General features: G+C 38.0%; 1 protein-coding gene across 3 annotated transcripts; it reads right to left on the bottom strand.

The window, feature by feature from the left end:
- Positions 1-86: 86 nt before the first annotated feature.
- Positions 87-20,999, bottom strand: usp47 (ubiquitin specific peptidase 47). 3 transcript variants are annotated; one of them, XM_055036556.1, is made up of 29 exons: positions 20,734-20,999; positions 18,194-18,250; positions 16,724-16,918; positions 14,888-15,004; positions 14,593-14,746; positions 14,385-14,481; positions 14,157-14,302; positions 13,962-14,041; positions 12,220-12,369; positions 11,998-12,093; positions 11,770-11,922; positions 10,630-10,788; positions 9,306-9,437; positions 8,967-9,043; positions 8,739-8,794; positions 7,628-7,740; positions 7,421-7,522; positions 6,877-7,084; positions 6,646-6,761; positions 6,082-6,201; positions 5,228-6,005; positions 4,213-4,388; positions 4,035-4,115; positions 3,717-3,832; positions 3,499-3,617; positions 2,608-2,738; positions 2,082-2,129; positions 1,869-1,999; positions 87-1,762 (listed from the first exon to the last, which is right to left on the bottom strand). In XM_055036556.1, exons 1-29 carry the CDS (start codon positions 20,776-20,778, stop codon positions 1,588-1,590), a joined length of 4,128 nt encoding a protein of 1,375 aa, XP_054892531.1. In that variant the 5' UTR covers positions 20,779-20,999; the 3' UTR covers positions 87-1,587. The 3 variants fall into 3 exon arrangements, with proteins under 3 accessions (XP_054892531.1, XP_054892532.1, XP_054892533.1); XM_055036557.1 differs by lacking the exon at positions 18,194-18,250; XM_055036558.1 differs by lacking the exons at positions 16,724-16,918; positions 18,194-18,250; positions 20,734-20,999 and adding an exon at positions 15,091-15,225.
- Positions 21,000-21,432: the final 433 nt, after the last annotated feature.

Consider the following 21,432-nt stretch of genomic DNA (forward strand, 5'->3'; position numbering starts at 1 on the left):
ATTTACTCCCACAGGTCAAATGGACGACATTGTGACTCTGCTTCCTTATGCAGTTCGTGCATCATTGCTTTGAAATGAATAATCTCATATACACTTTAGGAGCATCGTTATCAGTATCTAATGTTTCTGAATGCAGCAGTTTGTGATCCAATTAGACTTTTGCTCTTCTATTAATCAAACTTGTTTCTCTGGATGCAGAATAAAAAAAATATATCTAAATAAAACCAAAGTCCCTTTTGTGAGTAAGCTATTTTGATGATCACCGTCAGAAAGTCTTTTTTTTTTTAAATCAAAAAAAGTATTTTTAATTTATTTCTAAAATCATCTTTAACTATTTTCACACATGATCTCAAATTCCAAAGAAATGAACAACAAAGAAAAAAGGTAAATCCTCCGACATTGACGTTTCTACAGTGAAGAGCTGGTGACAACCTCAGGAAACCAGGGCTGCTGAATGCTGAGTTTACGTTCACAGAGCCTTAACCTGGGGAAGAGGAAGAGTCCAGCAGGCTGTGTGCGTCCTCTGGTGTCAAGTCTATCAAGCAGCAGCAGACAATAGAAGCGCCGGAAAAAAAAAAAAACACACAAAAAAACCCAACGAACCTCAAACCCAGAGATCCCCCACCAGACAGGACAACCACTCGCACATCAGGGTGATCCATGCTGTGGACGTCCAGCTCACAAAGTGCAAAAACAAAACGACAATAACATCAACAAATAGATTCTCTCCAAATATAAATGATCAGACAGCAGATGTGAGACTTGCTAAAGACCCAACAGCGGCGACTGGGTCTGTAATAACTTACAAACAATAGAAGAAAATTCTTAACAAAAACTACTTTGTTTTGCTTCATTGTATTTTATGACAGAAAGGACCAACATCCTATGAAATCACTACATGAAGTGAAAATGCTGCGTTAGAAGCAAAGCAGCCCATAACAACACATAATGAGGGTGTTACAGGAGCACAACGTTTTCCTTCTAGACTCATCAAATTCTGTGAATTAATAAATTTTTTTTCTTCAAAGTTACAGAGAAAGCAAGGTCATTTTCCACCAGAGGAGATGTGGAGGAGGTGGGAAGGTCAGGAGGTCTCGGCGGCGTTGGTTGTTGAAAGCATTCAGAAGACAGTGAGTAACTGAGGACGAGCAGTGGTCAAACGGTATGAGAACATTACGAGACGCACATGAGCAAGAATCAACGTTGTCCAGAACAGAGAGATGAACACAGAAAGACGGAGTTTGATTTCAGAAGACTCACAAAGACACAGGGTGGATGCCTTCCCAGCTGGTTTCACCGCCCTCGCTTCTCCACATCCATTTCATGTGATTTGTCAATACAGTGCTCGATTCCTCTCTCTAAAATTAGCTTCTTAACTTCCCTTTAGACTTGACAGAACATTACAATATAGTACACAACAAGGGTTCTGGACAGCAGTGGGGCTCCGAGCACAGGCGGTGAGAAAACGCTCCTCACAATGCTGCTTCGTTTCAAGTCACTGTTGTGTCAAAGTCCAGACGCCTGGTGGTTTGGTTTCCCCCGCAGCAGCCAGGCGATCTAAACGGCCCAGAGTGGTTTGTGCGTGGCTCAGTCCTGCCCCGGGTCCCTCACAGGGCCGCCGTCCAGGTAGATCTTGAGGGCCTTCTCTTTGCGTGGCGAGTAGCTGACGCGGTGTCCCGTCTTCAGCAGGCGGCTGCTTTCCTTCTTCATCAGCTCGTTGCGCTCGTCCTCCGACAGCTCCAGAGGCTCGTCTCTGCTGTCCCTGCACCGACAGAGATGGCACACATGATTAACAATAGGCTTAAAAGGTATGAATCAGTGAACATCAGAGACCGTGTAAACATGTTTCCATGTTATTGCCGACGTGCCTGTAGAAGACCACAGCTCCATCGTCACAGATGTACAGAGGCCACACATTCAGAGTCGAAACTTTTGGATTCCAGTCCAAATCTTGATGGATTTCCAACACGGATATATCACATGGAAACGTTCCCCTGCCCTGCACAACAGAAACATGCAGCTCATGATATAAATAAAAATCACATGAAGAAACAAGCTCTGAAATATTTAAATACTCATACCTTTGCAAATTCCAAGTTCTCAAGGGGAATATCACTCGTTTCACTGAGCTGCAAAAGTGAAGAAGAAGAAAAAGAAGAAGAATATGTTTACGATATCATCAATTAAGACAAAACTGCATCAGTCAATACAAGAGCCAGAAAGCAATTCAGCTTGCTGAAATTAATCCAGCAAAAAGAATAAAGGATTTTTATCTTGATTCACTTAACATGTACAGGGAGCAAAATAAAAAATAAAAAATTATTTGAACATTGTGCAAAAATAACATAAAAGTGAGGATGAGGCTACTACCACCGGCCAGCAGATGGCGACAACTTCACAAAGAAATCATGTACAATAAAGATATTGATATTTCTTTTTCAATTAATTGCCTTAGCAGCACGAAATTATTGTTAGAAACTGAATGCTGTTATCTTGTACAAGACAAAAAAATATGGCAAATGATTAAAAGTCTTTTGGTCATAGATGGGATGCTTAAGTCTTTTGTACAAACTGTAAAAGTTAAATGTAACCAGGTGACAGAAATACCTTTTCCTTTAGTTCTTCTACACTGCTGCTCTCCAGAATCACTTCCTGGAAAGGTCCCAGCTTCATAGTAGCTGGGTTCCATTTCCGGGTCAAAATGGCCAACTGCGACATGGACTTCATCTTCTCTGGATCTGAGAATGAGCAAACGACGACTCAAAAGTACATAACGCTGTACCAGCCATGGGCTGGCTACCGGAGTCAAGTTATACTAAAGCTTTAAAAAGTCGATGCTTTACAATATTGACAAAAAAGAGACACTCTGGTAGAAGAAATTTAAAGCTGGAAACATGGCATGGAAACAACAGGAGGTCCACATATTCCTCCTGTTAAAGTGAAGCGATTTTAAAATTGCAGCTGGAAAGCTTTGAGCAGCATTTCTGTTGAGCAGCTGTCAGGTTTTAACGGATGTTTTTGCTTAGTATTAAAGTTGAAATCACAATAAGTAAATGGTATGAACAGCATTGCTGCAAGTAATCAGTAGAGCATTATGGGAGCAGTAGAAACAAAAATTGTTCAGATTAAAATTATATAAATTTTCATTTTTACAATACTGTGACACCTTTCATTGAAAAAAAAAATGTCACAGCGTTATACAAACACTCTCATGCTGAGCCACCACAAACTAAAGTTGGCTAGGTATTTATTTCTAAACATAGATTTTATGTTTTTGTTACATAAAATGGTGAACACCGATTTGTTGGAGATTTTAGGAGGCTGTCTTTAGTTTAATATCTTTTCGTTGTTTATTTTACATTAAAAGTACAGTAACTTTCTATTCATGGAAAGTCATCAAGATCTCATAAAACACAGTAATTGCCTCCGTTTTAACACAAGTGGAAAAATGCATTTCAACTTGTTTTATAAAATCTGCCGAGCATTTATGTTTTTTACCAGCCAAGACTTCCAGGAAAACCTCCCAGTTTGAGGAAATGCTGATGTCTTCCTCGTAAACGTGGTAGTCCAAAAACACCGTTCCTGGATTTTTCCACGTCTTTTTCCTGAGACGAACCCTACCAAAACACAAATACGTTTATGAACCATTTCATACAAACAATTTTTTTCTTAAGAAAAACGTTAAACATGCCAAACTCATCACCGACTGGTCTTACCTGTCGATGCTGAGGTCGAGCTTGCACTGCTCTTTTAACTGAGGAAGCAGCTCCTCTTTGGACTGTCTTACAGTCATTCCCTTAGCAAACACCGTGTCCAGTAAAAACTTACAAGGCTGCAGAAAAAAAAACATGTTATTGAACTGACACCACCCAGCGATGGCGCACAAGGGCAGCAATTAAAATGGAGGTTGACAACCTTAAAGGTTTAGCGTAACGACTATTTGAAAAGGAAGTGAGGAAATGCTGATGAAGCCGTTAATAAACCACATCAGGAGCTATGCCATCGGATCATAATGACATTGAATCATATCTTACCTCTGGTTCATTCACGAGCAGCTGAAACACTTTGACTCTGTATTCCCCCTTTTTTAATGCTCTTCCCAGTCGAATGGTTATCTGAGCAGTCAAAGAAAAACTTAAATTAGAACCTTAAAGGTCTTTCTACACAAACTCCTCCCTCAAGTCAGAAATACCGCGGGCAGCTCGTCCTGACCTTGTTGTCGTCGGAGAACGATGAGAGCGTTTCGTTGAGCCGTACGCTCTCAAACTCTTGGTTGTTGGCGTAAACTCGAAACACCTTGAACTGGGACGACGGGACACCAACGCAGGGCTCCAGGTTCTGCTTGAATGCTGCCAAAGTTATTCTCTTGTCCACGTGAACCACTAAACCTGAGAGGAAACATGGGGCCACATTTCAGGCTAAAAATAATCTCTTCCATTTTTAATTTGAAGAAGAAAAAAAAATCGATTTTAGCAATTCATAAAATTTTTGGCTTTTGAAAATTTAACTTTTGGAAAAATTAAGATCTATTTTTAGATCACAATAAGATGTGAGGTCAGCATGTTTTAATGCTTGTATTTTTTTTTATTTTACAAGAATGAAGAAATACGACAATAAAGTTGAAATGATACGAGAATGAAGGCTGAATGTTGCCTGAGTACAATCGCTGTATTAGGAGAATCACAATAATAATTTTATGATAATTTCAACACGAAAAAGAAAAATTAAAATGAGAGATGTTGAGAATCTTGGGAAGTTATATTTTGGTATCGGTTTTACCAATAAGGACTGTGTCTAGAAGAAAAAAAACCACACAAACTGAGCTGGTCATGCCACACCTTCATAACTATTAAAGCTGCTTTCTCATTAAAACAAATCTTTTCTTAAAACTTTAAAGATTTAAGATTTAAGACATTTTTGTATTAAAATTGCATCTGTAGTTTAAAAATATTATGACTGTATTCTCAAAATTAAAAATGTTGGCCCTCATAATTAGCTATATAACTATCAGAAGTGACTATTGAAATAAAAGCTTCTTTCTGAAAATATTGTCATTTGTAATTTCTTTTTCAGACAAAAAAAAAAATTAAAATTGTAAATCAGAAAAAAAATATATTTTTAAGCAATATTACTGAGCCTTACTAAGAGTACGTTCCTCTAATAATGTCAATTTTAATTTTATTAAAATGCAAATGGAGTTTAAAAAATGAAGGGTAAAAGCCGTTACATTTGTGCGTATCCCATGAAGTGTCATCCTGAGAGTAAGGCTCTGCTCTGAAGTACAGGTACTGAGCTTCCGCCTTGCTCTTCCCGTTGTCGTCATACTCGCTGTCGGTCCCAGAGTCTTCCTCAGCCGTGTCCCACGTCTCCTTTTTGCCCTCGTGGGCTTTGGAGCGTCGGCTGCTGGTGATACTGTGTGAATCCAGGCCGTTGGCCAGCTGGATGGGGCCGCTGTCCGCGTTGCACAGCGTGTCGCTGCTGTGACTGGAGCTCAGGATGTCGCTGTCCACTGAGCTTGTGCTACGGTCATTGTTCACCTCAGAGTCTGACCGCTCCTCACAAACAAACTGGTTCTCCGTGTCGGAGGAGCCGGATATCCGGTTCTCCAGCTCCCTGCTGTCTGCCGCCACGCACAGCGAAGAGTTTGAGTCCGCCTCCTGCGTCGGCGACTCGATGTGTTCAAAGTCGCTGGTGTCGGAACTTTTCTGGCTGTCGCTGGCGCTTGAGCCCTCCTGCTGCTGCAGAGACAGGTTCTTTAACTTCTCCGTGCTCTCCTCCAGTATCGCTTCCACAGATTTCCTGTTGCCCTTCGACCCTTCGAAGGGACCGTCAGAGTCTTCTCCTGCTTTTTGACAAAGAGTTCTGCTGGCCAGGGTGCCAGGAGATTGCTCAGGCAGCAAGACAAACAGGCGGATCGTGTTCCCGTGGCGATCCAACAGTTTCCACAAGAGCGAGTCGGTAAAAGGAACCTGGTGATCAGTCAACTCTGAGCTCTCCACAAAAACCTGATGAAAGACAATTTGACTGAATGTTCTGAGTTTCAAATATTTACAATGCGAACGCTAAAGGAGAAAAGAAAACCTTGTTACTCCTGAAGAAACCCTCAGCTTTTAGCGTCTTGTTTGGGACGTAGAGCAGCCTGAGGTCGTTATAGCACCGCTCCAAAACCACACGCATCGTTTCTGCAGACAGACCTGTAGCCTAACAAACACAACCACACACACACAAGGTATTCACATCTCATCCCACAAACTCCAAGGAAATGTACACTTAATATAGTGTTAGATTTCAATAATTAAGTTAGCAACAATTTATTCAATGAAAAAGTAAAACTCATAGATCATGGACTTACTTTTTAGTTGGTTGATACTGATATGTTAAAAATCAGAGGGGGTGGGGGGGTTTCATTGATTTGTTGGAAAATCAATGGATAATTTTTGAGTTCTCTTTAGCTGCATGTCATATTCATCAAAATGTACATAAATAAACACAAACTATTTAATTTGATGTGTAATTTATGAATTTCCCCTTTTCAACTGAAATATTGAAAATAACCAAATTTTAAATGGTTGTATAATTAATTGAGATGCACATGCACACAAGACTAAGACTAAATAGTAAAAAAAATAGAAAATATGAAGAAACCTGTGCTATAAGCTGTTTGAATTCAGTGATAGACTGGTTCAGGTACGCTCGCACGCTGATTGGAAGGGCGATGGTCTCAGTCTTCAGATCAACAACATGGACCTTCACCATCACCTCTGCATGCAAATAAGTAAAAAAACCCACAAAATTAAAATAAAGAGACTGAGCCTTTAACAATCCCTGCAGCCCAACAATCACTTCTAAACATTTAAATGCCAGTAGATGACTAACCTCCAGGTTTATATGGCTGGAAGACCTGATCAGGCCGGCGAGTCTCAAGGAGCAAATCGAACATGTACGAGGACTTGACACCTCCAAGCAGGAGCCCCATAGGGGTGTCTTCCTCGCCTTCGTACGACCGCTCCAGATACTCGTGGAACTCATCATACTTTACCAAGCGACAGCAGTCCAGAGGGACAATTCCTTCCAGCTCCATCAGCTGAAGAAGCACAGAAAAATAAAAACATTCAAATTTCTGCTTAGTGATCATGTTCTAAATCCTGTTTGTCTATTTCATGTCACAGGTTAAGACAAACAAAAGTTCTGAATGAAAAGAAGTAGTTTGAAGAAAAAAAAAATCTACCCCTTCTCCCAAAAGTCAAATCTACCACACCACAACCAACCAAACGTCAACTAACCATCCACATCGACACGTCTATAAACACAAAACGTGCATTTATAAGGATTTATTACTTTCATATTGAAAACAAGTGGCTGCCTACAACTATTACATCCAAAAGATGGTCAAATGTAGAAGAGCAACAACTCAACCCACCTTGTAGGCCATTTCTGTTGCTTCTCTGAGAGTTTTATCTTTATGAACCTCCAACTTGCTCTCCATCATCATTTTGACAGGGTGCACACAGAAGAGCTTGATCTGAAAACGAGGATAAAAATATTGTAAACTTTTTTGCAGCCAATGATGTGTTACTATGATTAATCCTTAGAAGTCGAGCATCCTTATCTGAAACACGAAAAATACCTTGCAAGTGTTTCGTTCGATTTCTCTCTGGCGCTTCTCTTGCTCTTCAGATTCTTTCTCCTTCTGAACCAAACTCTTTATGTGCTCTGGGAAGTCTTCCACAGCTAAAAACCCTGCAGACAAACACAACACTACATGTTAACTACTGCCACTGTACAACCTCACGATAAACCGTAAACAGTAAAGAATGAGGGCCGAGAAAATGACAACGTAAAGAATTTAATCACATGTCATATAATAAAATAGTCCATTTCTTTAAAGTTACAGCATTTTAAACTCAAGCAAATAAGCTTGAGGCTTAATTTAGACAGCGTGAAAGTGAAACCTCCCCCACACTGTTCAGGTTATACAATTGGCATTTAAAGTAACTCTTTTCTGGGAAATCTAAAAAAAAATTCAGAAAAGCTTCCATAAGTCTATAAAAATAATTGACAATAACATTATGAGTACTGACAGCCAAAGAGCAATTTACCAGCAACCATTGTCCTGATCACCATTAGGGTTGAATGGCAACAGCTAGAAGTTGTTCCAAGAAACAAGAGAATCATCTTCTTATTTTTGTGTTGAAAATAAAAAACTAAAAGAAACACTAATATTTTCACAAATTGTCCTAAATGATCTTCGTTTGTGATGCTCAACATAGACAAAATGGGCCAAAAACAAACAAATGCCGAGGATGACCTTACAATGAAACACAAACCATATAATTATTCCTGCTCATAAATAATTTCACTCTTAGAAGCTGCATGTTGTGAACACAACGGACTCCTTCAGCAGATAAAACTGTGTCCCTGAAATTGAACAAATGCTTCAAGTTTGAGAAACAAGATAAACTCTAAATTATCCAAATTACAATCCAATTGACCATTTGCACTGAATGCCACTGATCGAGGCTACAGGACTGATTTACTACAGCCATTGGTGCTATGGTTCACAACAACGTGACACATCAACCTCTTGAAACTCAAACGTCAAAAGGAGAAAGAGCAAAAAAATAAATGACGCCATGATTGAATTAATCTGGTATAAAAATGTAAAAATCCTGACCAAAATATGTGACAAGTCAAAATTTTGTTGGGATTTTCTCAAGCTGGTTGTGTTGTTCTCTTACTTGAATTCCTTGAGGGATCTTTCAATCTATAAATCAGCATGTAAGCGTTTGTGGAGCTGTTGAGGGAGAGAGGGGAGAAAGAGCTATCATTATACTGAACTCAGAAAACAAAAGTGTGGAAATAGATATATTTAAAACATTACTCATGTTAATTTTTTTTCATCAAAGCTAAAATGTAAGTATTATAAAATATGTGGTGTGCTGGATAACCGTTACTGGATAACCGACCTTGCAAAGGCACTGGAATAATAGCCTCTGCTCCCTGAGGAACCCCCATACGTCTTCCTGATATCATCCTGGGTGATCTATTGAAAATCAATATACAAAAATGTTAATATATATATATGTGTGTGTGTGTGTGAGAATGTAATTATTATTACTATTATTTAATATATTTCAATTTTCCTTTGGAATCAATAAAGTACTTTTTGAATTTAATTCAAGTAAAAAATAATCATAAATATAGAACAATAGACATTTTTCTCAAGAAAGAGCAGAGGTCTGCTAAGTCAGTAATACATTAGTCTGTTACAGGATAAGACAAAGCACCCAGATGATGAGTCTGACCTTGCTAACATGCTGATCATTGAAACTGTACCACTGGCCATCACTGAAGGACTTGATGTAGGCGTAGTAGTGTCCGCCCGCAGCGCTGCCCGAATGGACCATGACGGAGAACAATTCAAAGGTCAGCAAGCTCTGGGAAAGAACAGAGAAATATTCTAATAAAAGCAACAATTCATTTGTAGCGCTCCCCGTTACTACTGTAGTAGCATTACTCTCATGAAATAGGCCTGCTAGATGACAGCAGCTCAAATGTTTGGATCATTAATGCACTGGAACAGCAGGTACAGACTGGAGACGACATAAAAGAAAAAGTCAACAAAAGACTGACGCTCTTAACAAGCTTGGTGGGAATGAAAAGACACAAAGTAAAAAAAAAAGAAATGTCTAAAGCTCTATTCACTGATTTGTTTATTCTTTTAACTTGTATACAACATAAAACCCTTCATCAAACTCCGAAATATATGGGCTCTTTTGTGTTTGAGAGAACTGATGTCTCATATTTCAGTCATTTCTAACATTTTACCTGGGTACCTCAAACATAAAGTCTCATGATGAGAAATGTCATTTCAATCCCTTTGGATGTGCAAATATCTTGCATTTTCACTAGATTGTGTGTGTGGCATGCAAAGTCTAAAAAAAGAGAGTTTAACTTCTTTGGTTAAGTTTATCTTTGTAATACATTGTGGGTCAAAATGAAATTCTCAAGCTTTGATAACCTCATGTAAAAAATTTTACATATAACATTATCTAATTGTTTTTGTTTGCATTTTAAATGTTTTGTCACTTTGAAGCGCGCCACCTTCAGGTTGCATTACCTAATTTAAAGTGATGAATGCCACCCAGCTTCCCACAATGACTGCCCACATTTTTTTGTGATGAGAAACATTTTCTAACAGTCAAATTATTTTTTTGTATTCTGAACAGGAGAACGCAGTAATAAGTAGGGGAGGGAAACGCTTCTCTATATTTCAAACAGTAATATTCCCATAGCATTCAAAGCATCTCTTTTCTGGCCTCTTTTTAAGAGTTCTTTAAATTTTAGGAATGTTATGACAGAAAATGTTAACCTCTTCCTAAAACCTCAATATATCTTGATAGCAGTAACACTCTTAGCTGAAAACAGACAACTTTACTATGGAATAATGCAAGTTAAACAGCTGCTAAAATAGACAGAAGGATGTAAGATTCCACACATTTCTCTTTAAATTAATCTTTTTATATTGAAATACTAAATAATTACTTTGGCTACAATTCCTTCCAGAGACCTCCCAACCCAAGTAGCTAAAGAAGAAGATGTCTATTGAAAGACAAGAGAGATAGTTACCTTTGGCTTTAATGCCCTTTCTGTGCTACTGGTGCTGTCCAAGCAGATGCCCTCATCCACACCGTCATCAGTGGAAAAATCATTGCTCATTTGGTCACTGTGGCAACTGCCTTCATTCTCTGCTCCGCTATCAGTGCAGCTCTCTGTCTGAGGCGACTTCTAAAAAGAGACCAATTCAAAAGAATAATGGAGGTTTAACAAAAAAAAAAAAAAAAAAAAAAAAGGGGAAAAAAAGGTGAGTTTTTTTTTTCCACCAGTATTTATGTGCTGATGTTCTGGCTTAGAGAGACAAAACCAAAAGCACACAGCAGTGTGTTTAGCTAGATAAGACAGCAGCACTGTAAAGAGTTCAAGGCTTAAAAGGAGACATCAAAGCAGCGTGCTAGCCACGGTCCAAAGGTTGGCATGCACAAATCATTGTGGCATGGTTTAATAGACGTCTATGACAGGATATAAATCACAATCACTCTCATGAGGCCACAATCAGCTCTGCCAGCCAAGGTCCAGAAAGAACATGGCGAAGTGTGAAGAGGCGCTAACCACAAACAGAGCTACACATCCCGACAAACTGCACTTCCATCTCCAATATTTTTACATATTTTACCATAACATTAACCAGTAATTTCCATATATTTCCAGAAATTACTTTATAGAACAATAATAACAAAAAACCTCTGTAAATCTGTCTTCAGATTATCCAATTTAGACTCCAGAGTTTCTATGGCTAACACCAGTAGCACTCAGTAGCACTCTCACAAAGGGAAAGCATAATCTGTCCAACCAGTTCTGGACAATCTGCTGGTTTAGTTTTTTGCTTCTGGAGACAGTTGTAAGAAATAAACTAACCAAGACATTAAAATGACAAGATTCCTTTCTAATTTCTTATTGCCTAAAGCGATGTGAACATTGATTTTTTCAGTGTGACTCGCATTGGAGATAATCTATTTCATAAAAAATAAAAAGTAGAAAAATTGGGTCATACCAAGAGATCCACTAAATATCTTCAAATTACTGTTACATCATGTTCCTCATCACATGCATCAAGGAAGTAATCACATTTTGGTTCATCACCATAATGTTCACGATTGCTGAGGGACCATTAATCTAATCTGAATCGTAGAGAGTGACGGCTGCTCTCACCTCGTCTTCCACATCGATGAACGGGCTCATGTCGAGCTCCTCGGGGAAAGTCATGCGGTCATTAAGCTTGATGCGATGCATAGTGGTGTAGTCAAAATCAAACCTTTTCAGCTGCAGCGTCAGCAGGTAGGGGAAGTGGAGAAACCTCAGACCCTGGGCAAAAAAATCAAAAAGCATCAGATGAGTTGAGCTGCAGAACACCGTATTTCACTTTTTCACTTTCCTCACCTTTCGGGCATCACATTTCTTTTTGCAGCGCTCACAGAAGTACTGGTTGGGGCCGTCCAAGGTTTCTGGCTGGATGAATGCCTGCAGAGCTTCTTCCTGCAACAGCATAAGCATTTCATCGAGTGAATTAAGATTAAAGTTTAAAAATTAAAAAGTTATAACTTGTATCAAAATGAGCTTTAAGTAACAGACGTGTCTGGAGTATTGACAAGAAAAACCCACCACACTTCCGTAGGCCTGACTGGCTCCAAAGGGTCTGATCACAAGAGGGATGTCCAGGTAAGTGTCGATTCTCCAGCTCTCATATCCACACTCTAAACAACGCACATAATCCTTCAGCTTTCCCTGGTACAGCTGGTTGATCAGATCAGCCTGAGGATATGCAGAGGCATTATTTCTCCCTAACAATCTTCATCTCTGAGCTACGTTCTCGAGCAAAGCAAAGGACAACACTGATGTGTGAAGAAGCAGCATGATGGATTCGAAGAATGCATTGACCAAATTAACTCACACTCATTTGGTTTGTACATGGACCAGGCATGGGCCAGTGTGATATTCTCACAGTATGAAAACCTTTGGTAAAATCGTTTCATAAAATCTTGTAATTTACACAAATGTTTGACAAATGTCATACAAAAAATGTATTTTATCCAACTGCTTTCAGTTTGAAAACAGAAAACTAATAGTTACTCCTACTGCTGCTTAAGTGTCATAAACTAAATATTACAGTTGGAGTTATGATTTAAGACACTTATTTGTTACTTTGATTTTGATAAACTCAATAAAAATACATCATAAATAAAGGTAGTAATAGTTTTCAAGGTCTTTTTCTGTTCCACAATTTATACAGTAGCAAAAGTATAACAAGTTCATATCGGCCTATTATTTCTTTATTCTATCTGCTCAGATAAGTAGTGTGAAGTAGCTGCTGAACAAATACGCTGCTTGCAGCTCACCAATTATAAGTTTAAAAGAGCGTTACCCAACCGAGGGTAGTTTCCACATCACAACTTTTTGCAACTGGAAATATTTTTGAAACACCTGAATTTATTTCTCCTGAGTGAGGGAAGAAATGTCGAAGTCCTCTTTCAGACGGCTGGCCAGCAGTTCACCCATACAACCAGAACCGCAATCGGTTCAGCACTTTATTGGCATGGAATGATGCAACACAAACTAGCCTGTTTGGAAATACTCCCAGTTGCAAACAGACAGAATCAGTCATTGTGTAGAAAACTTAATAATCCCCATTTATGTCTTTTATTAAGGGCAACATGTCTGCAGCTAGACAAAGAGTGGCTACTTGAGCAGATAGCCCAACTAACTGATGAGCTAACATCAGTGTGTTATGCTTGTGTTATTTATAAAGAGCAAAGAGACACATAAGCTCATCAAACTTATTTCTAAATTCTCCTAGTTTTTAATTCTTAACCATTATGTTTTAGTTCTAGTACTAAAACCAAAATAAATATTGGAAACAACAATTAAATCTAATCATCCTTATTTGATCAAATGTAAGCAGTAAGATTAATAACTTATTTCTCTGATGTTATATTTCTTTATTTTAATTTTTTGGGTTAACATTGTGTAACTGTGGTGTCTTGATTCCTAACAAGATTATCTGATGATGTAATCATAAATGAGCTGTACAGAGATACTACACTATTCTTTCCAAACATCAGGAAACAACAAGGCTTAAAACATAAAATATCTATGCAGATTAACATTATGAATTTATAATCCGTCTATTCTTGTTTTTTGTTATGAAGGAGTTACTTCATGGCATGCCTGTTTATTTCTACATCAGTCTATGTTCTGGTGGAATACTAAGTATGTCCAGACTCTAAATAAAGACCCAAACCCAGGGATTGTTTGCCAGTTGCGATTTTTTCATAGTTTATTTTGAATCTAAGGTCTGGAACTGTTGGGTTCATGTTTTGTTAACAACTGAATAAACACTCTCCTACCTGCTCTGTCTGCTTCCACTTCTGCTCCAGGGCGTCGAACATGACCCTGCACAGTTCCTGGACGTCGTGCTGCTGCCAGGCTGAAAAACAAATCCATAAAAAAGGATATTTAAGTCTGGAGAGCGAGAATCACATGTTCTTTCACTAGCAAACCAACACATGTGATTAAAGTCACACGGGAGCACAAAAACTCACCCTCACTGCTATCCCACCCAAAGCTCCGAGTTACATCAGTCGTCTCAATCGCCCGTTTCTTACTGGTCTGCAGCAGAACAAAGAGCCTTTGCAGCTGGTAGGGGATACTGGTGACGGGATCCTCCTCAGATTCCTCAAACTCCCAACTGAAGTTGAACAGATGTGAAAGGTTTTAAGCTTTATGTCTCACTGGCTTCATAAAAAAGAGATCAAACCATAGTTCCTTACTTGTAGAGCGCATTTCTGAACTCGGGAGTCATAAACAGTGTTTGGAGGAGACTGTTCAAATAGCACGTCATTGCTTGGTTAACCAAGCCAACATAACCTGAGGGTGGACAAAGAGTTAAAAGACAATGCATGTGACAAGTCATGAACAAAACATCTGAAGTTTTAAAAAGGCGACAGAGGCAGACATTTTCCAGCTGCCAACGCTTACCCGTCTCAGATTTGCTGAGGATGGATGAGTAGGAGTACGATGGACTGCTGTAGTCACCACTGCCGCCTGCGCTGCCATCTCTTTGCAGAGGGCCAATAAACCGCTCCTGGGAACTGTCATCCAGCCCACTGCTATCTGCTGTTCCTGACTCATCCTAATAACACAAATATCGCGAAAAAAAAAAAAAAAAAAAAACTTGAACTAGGAAACAAGTTCACAGCCTTTAGAATTTAAAAAACATAAACCACATTGAAAAGACATAATACTACAAACATGTTTTATTTTAACTGCTTACCGATGCAGTCTGTGGTTGCTCTCCATCTTTATCAGTAAGCTGGAGAAAATTCCTCTTACCGCTGGGCTCAAAGTTAGAATCAGAGAGGGACATCTCACTGTTATGCTCCAGCGGTGCCTTGAGAGAAGGAGGTGAAACAAAAACCCAAGTTAATAATCCAACACTAAAAGATCTTTTACAAGCTTAATAAATAGAACACTTACAATGGTCAGAATTCCATTAAATTCATTTTCTACAAACTTCTTGTCTTGATGTGTGCAAAAGAAGCAGTTTGGAGCCAACATGTGAGGAGCACGAACAAGCAGTCTTGGAGAAGACGAGCTGAGGATGAGCAAGCAAGTGCAGCAGCAGAGACAGTGGCTTAATCCACTGACCTACTCAGTGAGATAACAACAGGCACAGCGCTTGGGCTTTGGCCTGGGTCAGCAACAGGATTAGCTTGGGCTCATTTAAGAAAAGGTAACATAATGTGCAGAAAGCAACTGAATAAACTCTTCACCGGTGCAGGACCTTGACTATGTTTTGTTTTATAGTTTAAGTATTTAAATAAGTATTTCCATTGCTTGCTTGGGACTTTTTAGAAACTGAATCTTTGTAGCAGAGAGCAACACAAAGGCAAACTGAATTTTGTAACTTAATGGCACAAAAGAACATGAAAACATCCATTAGCAGTTTTGATGAGGTTATAATTTAGTGACACTGTCCAGATGGTCCAGATGATGTGTCATGAGTAAAGTATTACATATCAGGAGGCACAAACAGGGGAGAGTCAGTATTATTTAGACCAAAATACTTTAAAAATACAAAGCATGCTCAAATCTGCTAAGGTCAAAAATAAACCATGAATGACCCTGATTATTTTTATACAATCAGGTGAATAAGGCCAAAAGAAAACATGCTTTATTTGCTGCAATTCCTAATTTGTTTTAAATTACTCAAAAAGCTTTGCAAAACTTTTTCAAAGTAAGTTGACAGTGTGTTATGCAAATGTGGCTCATTGGGCTAAAAACGACCTCAGGCTGGAAGCTGCAATAAAATCCTGTTACATACAAACATTTAAGCGCTACTCTTATTGGACAGGGCTTACAAATAAAGTAAATATAATTAAAGAGAGTTATGAAAATAAACATGTTTAATATGTATGCAATTTTCCAGTCTCAGTATGGAAATCCCTTTGCTTGTGGTCTGTATTCATGTGCATAACAAAGTAGTGTAATTTGACTTTTTATTGTACATTATATTCTTAAATTTTTCAGGAGTTCCAAGATCTACTCTAAAAAAATATGTGGAGCTCTTATGTAAAAGAAGGGTGGAGCTTCTACTTGTGATGCCATCCTGCAGTGGGTGTGTAGCATCAGTTTTCCATATCACCACCTTAAATTATTAACATAGTGTGGATTGTTTCTGAATTCTTCACAATCTTGACCAGCTCACCCATACCAATAGCAAAATAAACACTGTGTTTAGAGGAGGTTCTACTGAAGCTGCCTGGCAACATTAAAAGATCAACAACACGCAGGTTTAAGAGGAAAATTGGAAAAACAGCTGCACATTGTAATGATTAAGATTTATCATGGGTCATATCAATAGATCAGTTTTTCCACAACTAAAGATGACAGCTGTTCTTTCCTTTAACCTTGCTGAGCGTTTTCACTTGTATTGAGAAAAGTTATTCTCGTGGATGAGCTGATGCTTTGGTGGTGGAAATGCAAAGAACTGATACTCAAAGTACTAGCACCAGTTTGGCAAAGGAAAGTTTGGTTGAAACTCCTCCCCCACATTTATGCACCATACAGTCCCGCACCAGTATTATAAAAAGCATCTGATGCGTCTCACCATGGTCTGAGTATTCCCCCAGGTGAGGTCAAAAGAGCCATTCACATAACCGGCTTTATGGGCAACGTCCTCGTAAAGTTTGGAGAGAGTGGTGGAAGCGGGCAGGTTGAGGGTCAGCCTTTCGTTGACCGTCTTTGCACTGGTCGTGTCCTGAATTATGCACAGCACTCTGGGCTCCTCGGCTGCATTATGTATCTGAAAATCAAAGAAAATTGTAGTTTCTTTACGTCCTATAGCCTTTCTGGCATTGTATGGAACAGATTATCAAAACTGCATCCAAAATGTTATGAAACATTCCAGCGCAAGAAGAACTTCCTGCCAGGACAACAAGCGATACTTCTGGGTAAGACAACTGCTGACTCATGCTTGATTCTGCTGTAAAACACACACTGTAATTTGTTCTTCAAGTGGAACAGGTGTTTCAAGAGGAAACCAGTCATGCTGCTGACAAAACATCTTGAGTTATTTTAATATTTTGTCGTGGCAAGCTCAGGTGATTTGAAGTCTAAAGACAGAGACAAAATCTCTCAGCCAGCATGCAAAGAGTTGGTAAGACTTTAATTTCCTTTATGGGCAATGGAGCACTCATCGAATAATTACCTTTTTTATCTGAGTGAATTTATTTAAACTAATGGGATAAATAACCACAGAATTTCTAAAAAGAACATAAATTGCCTGTGACAACTAATTTTGTCATAATTTATTGCAATAAATAAAAATATTGTCATTTTGAGATCATTTTCGCAAAATATAATAAAAATAATGGTAGAATATTAATACGAATACATCCTCCTAAGGTAAAAGAAAAAAGAAAAAATTATAAAGAATATTTAATCCTGGAAGCGGAAAACCTTTAAATGTTTTTTTTACAAAGTAATAAAATAACTGAAACAACAATTAAAATGTATTATGTAACCAAAATTGTGTTTCAAAATATACCATTCATTCAGCTTAGTCAGGGAAAACAGGCAAAATGTCAGGTAGGACTTTTGTATAAACGAAAAAGTGCAAACTACTTTATATTGGGTGTAAAATGTTTGCAGAATTGTTCAAAATGCCAGCTTTTCAATGATATTAAAGGGGAGCAACTCTTTTGTGATTGTCCAAGTGGAAATTATCAAGCTCATTTCAAGTTATCATGTAAATAATTTATTTATTACTTATCATGACAAGCTTACTAACCAGTTTCTGAAAATTTTGTTTAAGTTTCTAGCAGGATGTATGTTGATATTTGTGAATCCTAACACCACTAACAGAACTAATACTTAGCAACAATAAACTGCAAGGGTGACCTACTTGTAAATGTGTTTCAATTCCAAATTTTTCTCTTCCTTGTTAATTTGTTTCTAATAATAGATGAATTAGAACTAACTAACAACAATTCTTTCCTTCGTTTGAATTATTGTTTAAATTTGACATACTTAATGCACTGTTGCATGCATGTGTTCGACACCATGCTGCATCACAGACCTGCGAAATCCTCTTTATTTCATCAATAACACTCTGTCTGCAACTCCAAAACAAGCCCTAATGACATGTGGACACAGTTGGGTTTAAAAGCAGTTGAATACATTTACAATAAGCAACACAAGATGGAAACACACCTTCCTGATTAGCCTCAAAACAAACTGAGGCTAGACATTGCAAATTTATAGGCTTAGATTTACAAATGAATGAAGTGCTCGAATTATGAAAGGGTTATAATTATGGTTATGCTCTCAAATCACTCCTTTGTGGAGTTTGTGATCTTGGGAAAATGTGACTGACCGGTCCTATAAAGAAGCTGCTTCTGACAACACGCGGGTGTATTATCAGATTAAAAGTTATTTTTACCATGGATATAATCACAAGGTGCAGACATGAAACCGCAGCTAGCACAAAATACAGGCAGTATTACAGAGCAAAGAAATTAAATTATTCACTGTGATACCGCCATCAATGAACCCATATTGTGAAGTTAAAAACACTGCAAAAATCCACAAGACTAACATAACAAATATAATGAGTTTTTAGAACAATAATGGCTTAAATATTGTCAAATTTATAATTAAGTAATATGTTCTATCAATTGTGTTAAGGAAAATCTGGCTAATAATAACCTAATTATTTTTTGTTTTTTAAATACTTGCTACAGTGAATTTTGTGTTTAAGCTGTTATTTGGCCACTCATTCATTAAACCAACATGTCTAAAACACTTCTTTATATTAAAAAAAAGTGTTCATTGAGAAGAATGAATCTTACTTATTTACTTTAAAACAGAACTTTGCTTGAATTTGCTAAAACTACCAATTCTGAGGCAAGAATCATCCCTTCTATAACAGAAATCCAAAAAAGACAATTCTGAACAATGACTAAGAAACAAAATCCTGCTAATGAGGACTGGAAGCCACTTAAGAGTTAGGAAAAAAAGTGAAACTCATTGTTTTTCTATAGCAAAAAGGAAGTGAAACGGTTGGACTCGACTACATCATAGACTTAAGAAAACTAATAGGAGCCCATTTGACGTAACAAAAGTTTTGGTTATCAGGAATTGTAAAAATTGAGCTATGTCATCATCGCAGGTATAGATCAGATTTTGGTTCAGTGACAAACACCATAAATTACCATCATCAATGAACTCATTATTTTTTAAAAACCAAGATGTCCTCTGGGATATTTCAGGTAAACAACAAGATTTATTAATGAAACATCCTTTTTACACATGGATTTACCTGGATAGAGCCAACATATTGTCTTAATATGAAATTACAATTATGATATCATAGCATAAAATGGTCCAAAGATTTATGAAGCGAATGCTATAAAATGTTATATAACTCAACAAAATAGGAAAATCTAGACCTTTTTTAAACACTGGATCAAACTTTTTTACCCTCCACGTGTCTTTAGGTATTTTTTTTTATCTCTATAAAGAGCATTTATAATCTCTATTCAGGTATCTACAAACTACAAGACTTATATTTTTTAAAGGCACTTACGTGGATCTAATACTGAAACTAAAACCATTTTTTATTCACACATTAACTGAAACAACTTTAAAATGACTTAAAACACTAAAATAAGACAAGGAATAAGTAGTTGACAGGTTTGAAAGGGCCGGCTGAATGTATAGGAAAAGAAGTTACTGGAAGAGGCAATAAATATATGAATTTATGCCATAATTCAAAGAGATTTAAAACCTAACAGAGGGGGTATTGAAACTCTTTTGAGGACTAAAACCTGTAAGTTGTTCCTGGACTGTGCAGAAATCAGCCATACTGAGTTAATTGAGAATATCAAAAAAGAAAACGCACTTTTTTAGTACACTTTCATTCTAATATATCAACAAGGCGATATATTCGCTCCCATTTTTAAATGCCTCGTGACTGATTCTAAATTACATGTCTTAAAACATTCAAGTCTAAATAAGAAAACTTCTACTGAATACAAAATATGTCAACTGAGACTAAATGAAAGTGAGGACGTAAATAAAAGAGCACTGGAGCTTGTTTGACGGCATTTGTCAAAGTATGACTAGCATTTTTCATTAAAAACATAATGACGGTTGCTGCAATAAGTAAAATATAGAAGCTAACGACTTTAGCCACATGCTAATGTTATGCAAGTTAGCCGACTAATGTTGACAAATTTGAAACTCCGACTGAGCCGATAGCGTAATGTCAGCTACGGCACTCAATACGGTTAAACGTCCCTGGCGTTTATAAATCAAAACGCTCAAGGTAGGTAACAAAATATCAGTTTCGCAAACGTTTGCGAATTCAATCGGTTTCAGCTGAAGCGAGATTAGCCGCTGCTAGCAGTAGCTAGCAGTGTCATGATACAGGCCGTTCCAAGTCACGTCAAGCTAACTGTTAGCCGGGAGTTAGCCACAACCCGACACCCCGAGATCACAAACTCTTAAAGTGGTGTCAAAGTTGCCACATTATTCATGAGCATGACCTGCGAAAGTAGCGGTTTTGGCCCAGGGGCTGACTCCACGAGCAGGTCAGAGTGCTGTGGTAACCCTCACCTCTTTGGGTACGAACTGGTTCTCCTCGCTAGGCACCATTTCCATTTGTACGACAGTTTAAACAATCATCTATCCGGACGGGGATGTCATCGAAGAATATTTGCGGCGGAAAACACAAACATGGTTTGTGTTCGGTTTGCAGTAAGTTTGGATGCTTGTACACCAAAATAAAACTTGGCCAAAAGTTGTAGGCTTATTAAAGTGATCGCAGCACTCTCGGTTGCATTACTCAAGCACAAAGTGTCCTGCTATAAATGGAGAAAAATGGCCGGTGTTTTTACTCCGCGAGACTTCACTGGAGGAGCTTTGGCGTCACATTCCGTCCACACGGGCGTGCGTGATGTATGCGGACAAGATGACGTTGGTGAATGCCTACAAGTGTGTGCGGGATTTCTTTCTCTTTTTTTTCTGTTTTTTTTTTAGTTGTTTATTTTTAATAATGCAAAAATTACAAATGCACGCGAGCACTTTGCATTTGTGTTTTCCACAATGGCAGGATGTTTAATCACACCGTTGTCATATTGTCAATTAATCAATGCCGTTCCATTTAGTAAAATCTTACTCGTATTAGGAGTTTATATGAAAAACAAGACAAAACAAGCATTTGATGTCAGCAGTAGTCTGGTCATAATATTAAATTTTGCTAGACGATAAATTGTTCCAGAAGTTACTGCGATAATATTGCTTTTTCGATACAAT

This window comes from Poeciliopsis prolifica, unplaced genomic scaffold, assembly GCF_027474105.1.
Source record: "Poeciliopsis prolifica strain line A6 unplaced genomic scaffold, Auburn_PproV2 SCAFFOLD011, whole genome shotgun sequence".
Lineage (NCBI taxonomy): Eukaryota > Metazoa > Chordata > Actinopteri > Cyprinodontiformes > Poeciliidae > Poeciliopsis > Poeciliopsis prolifica.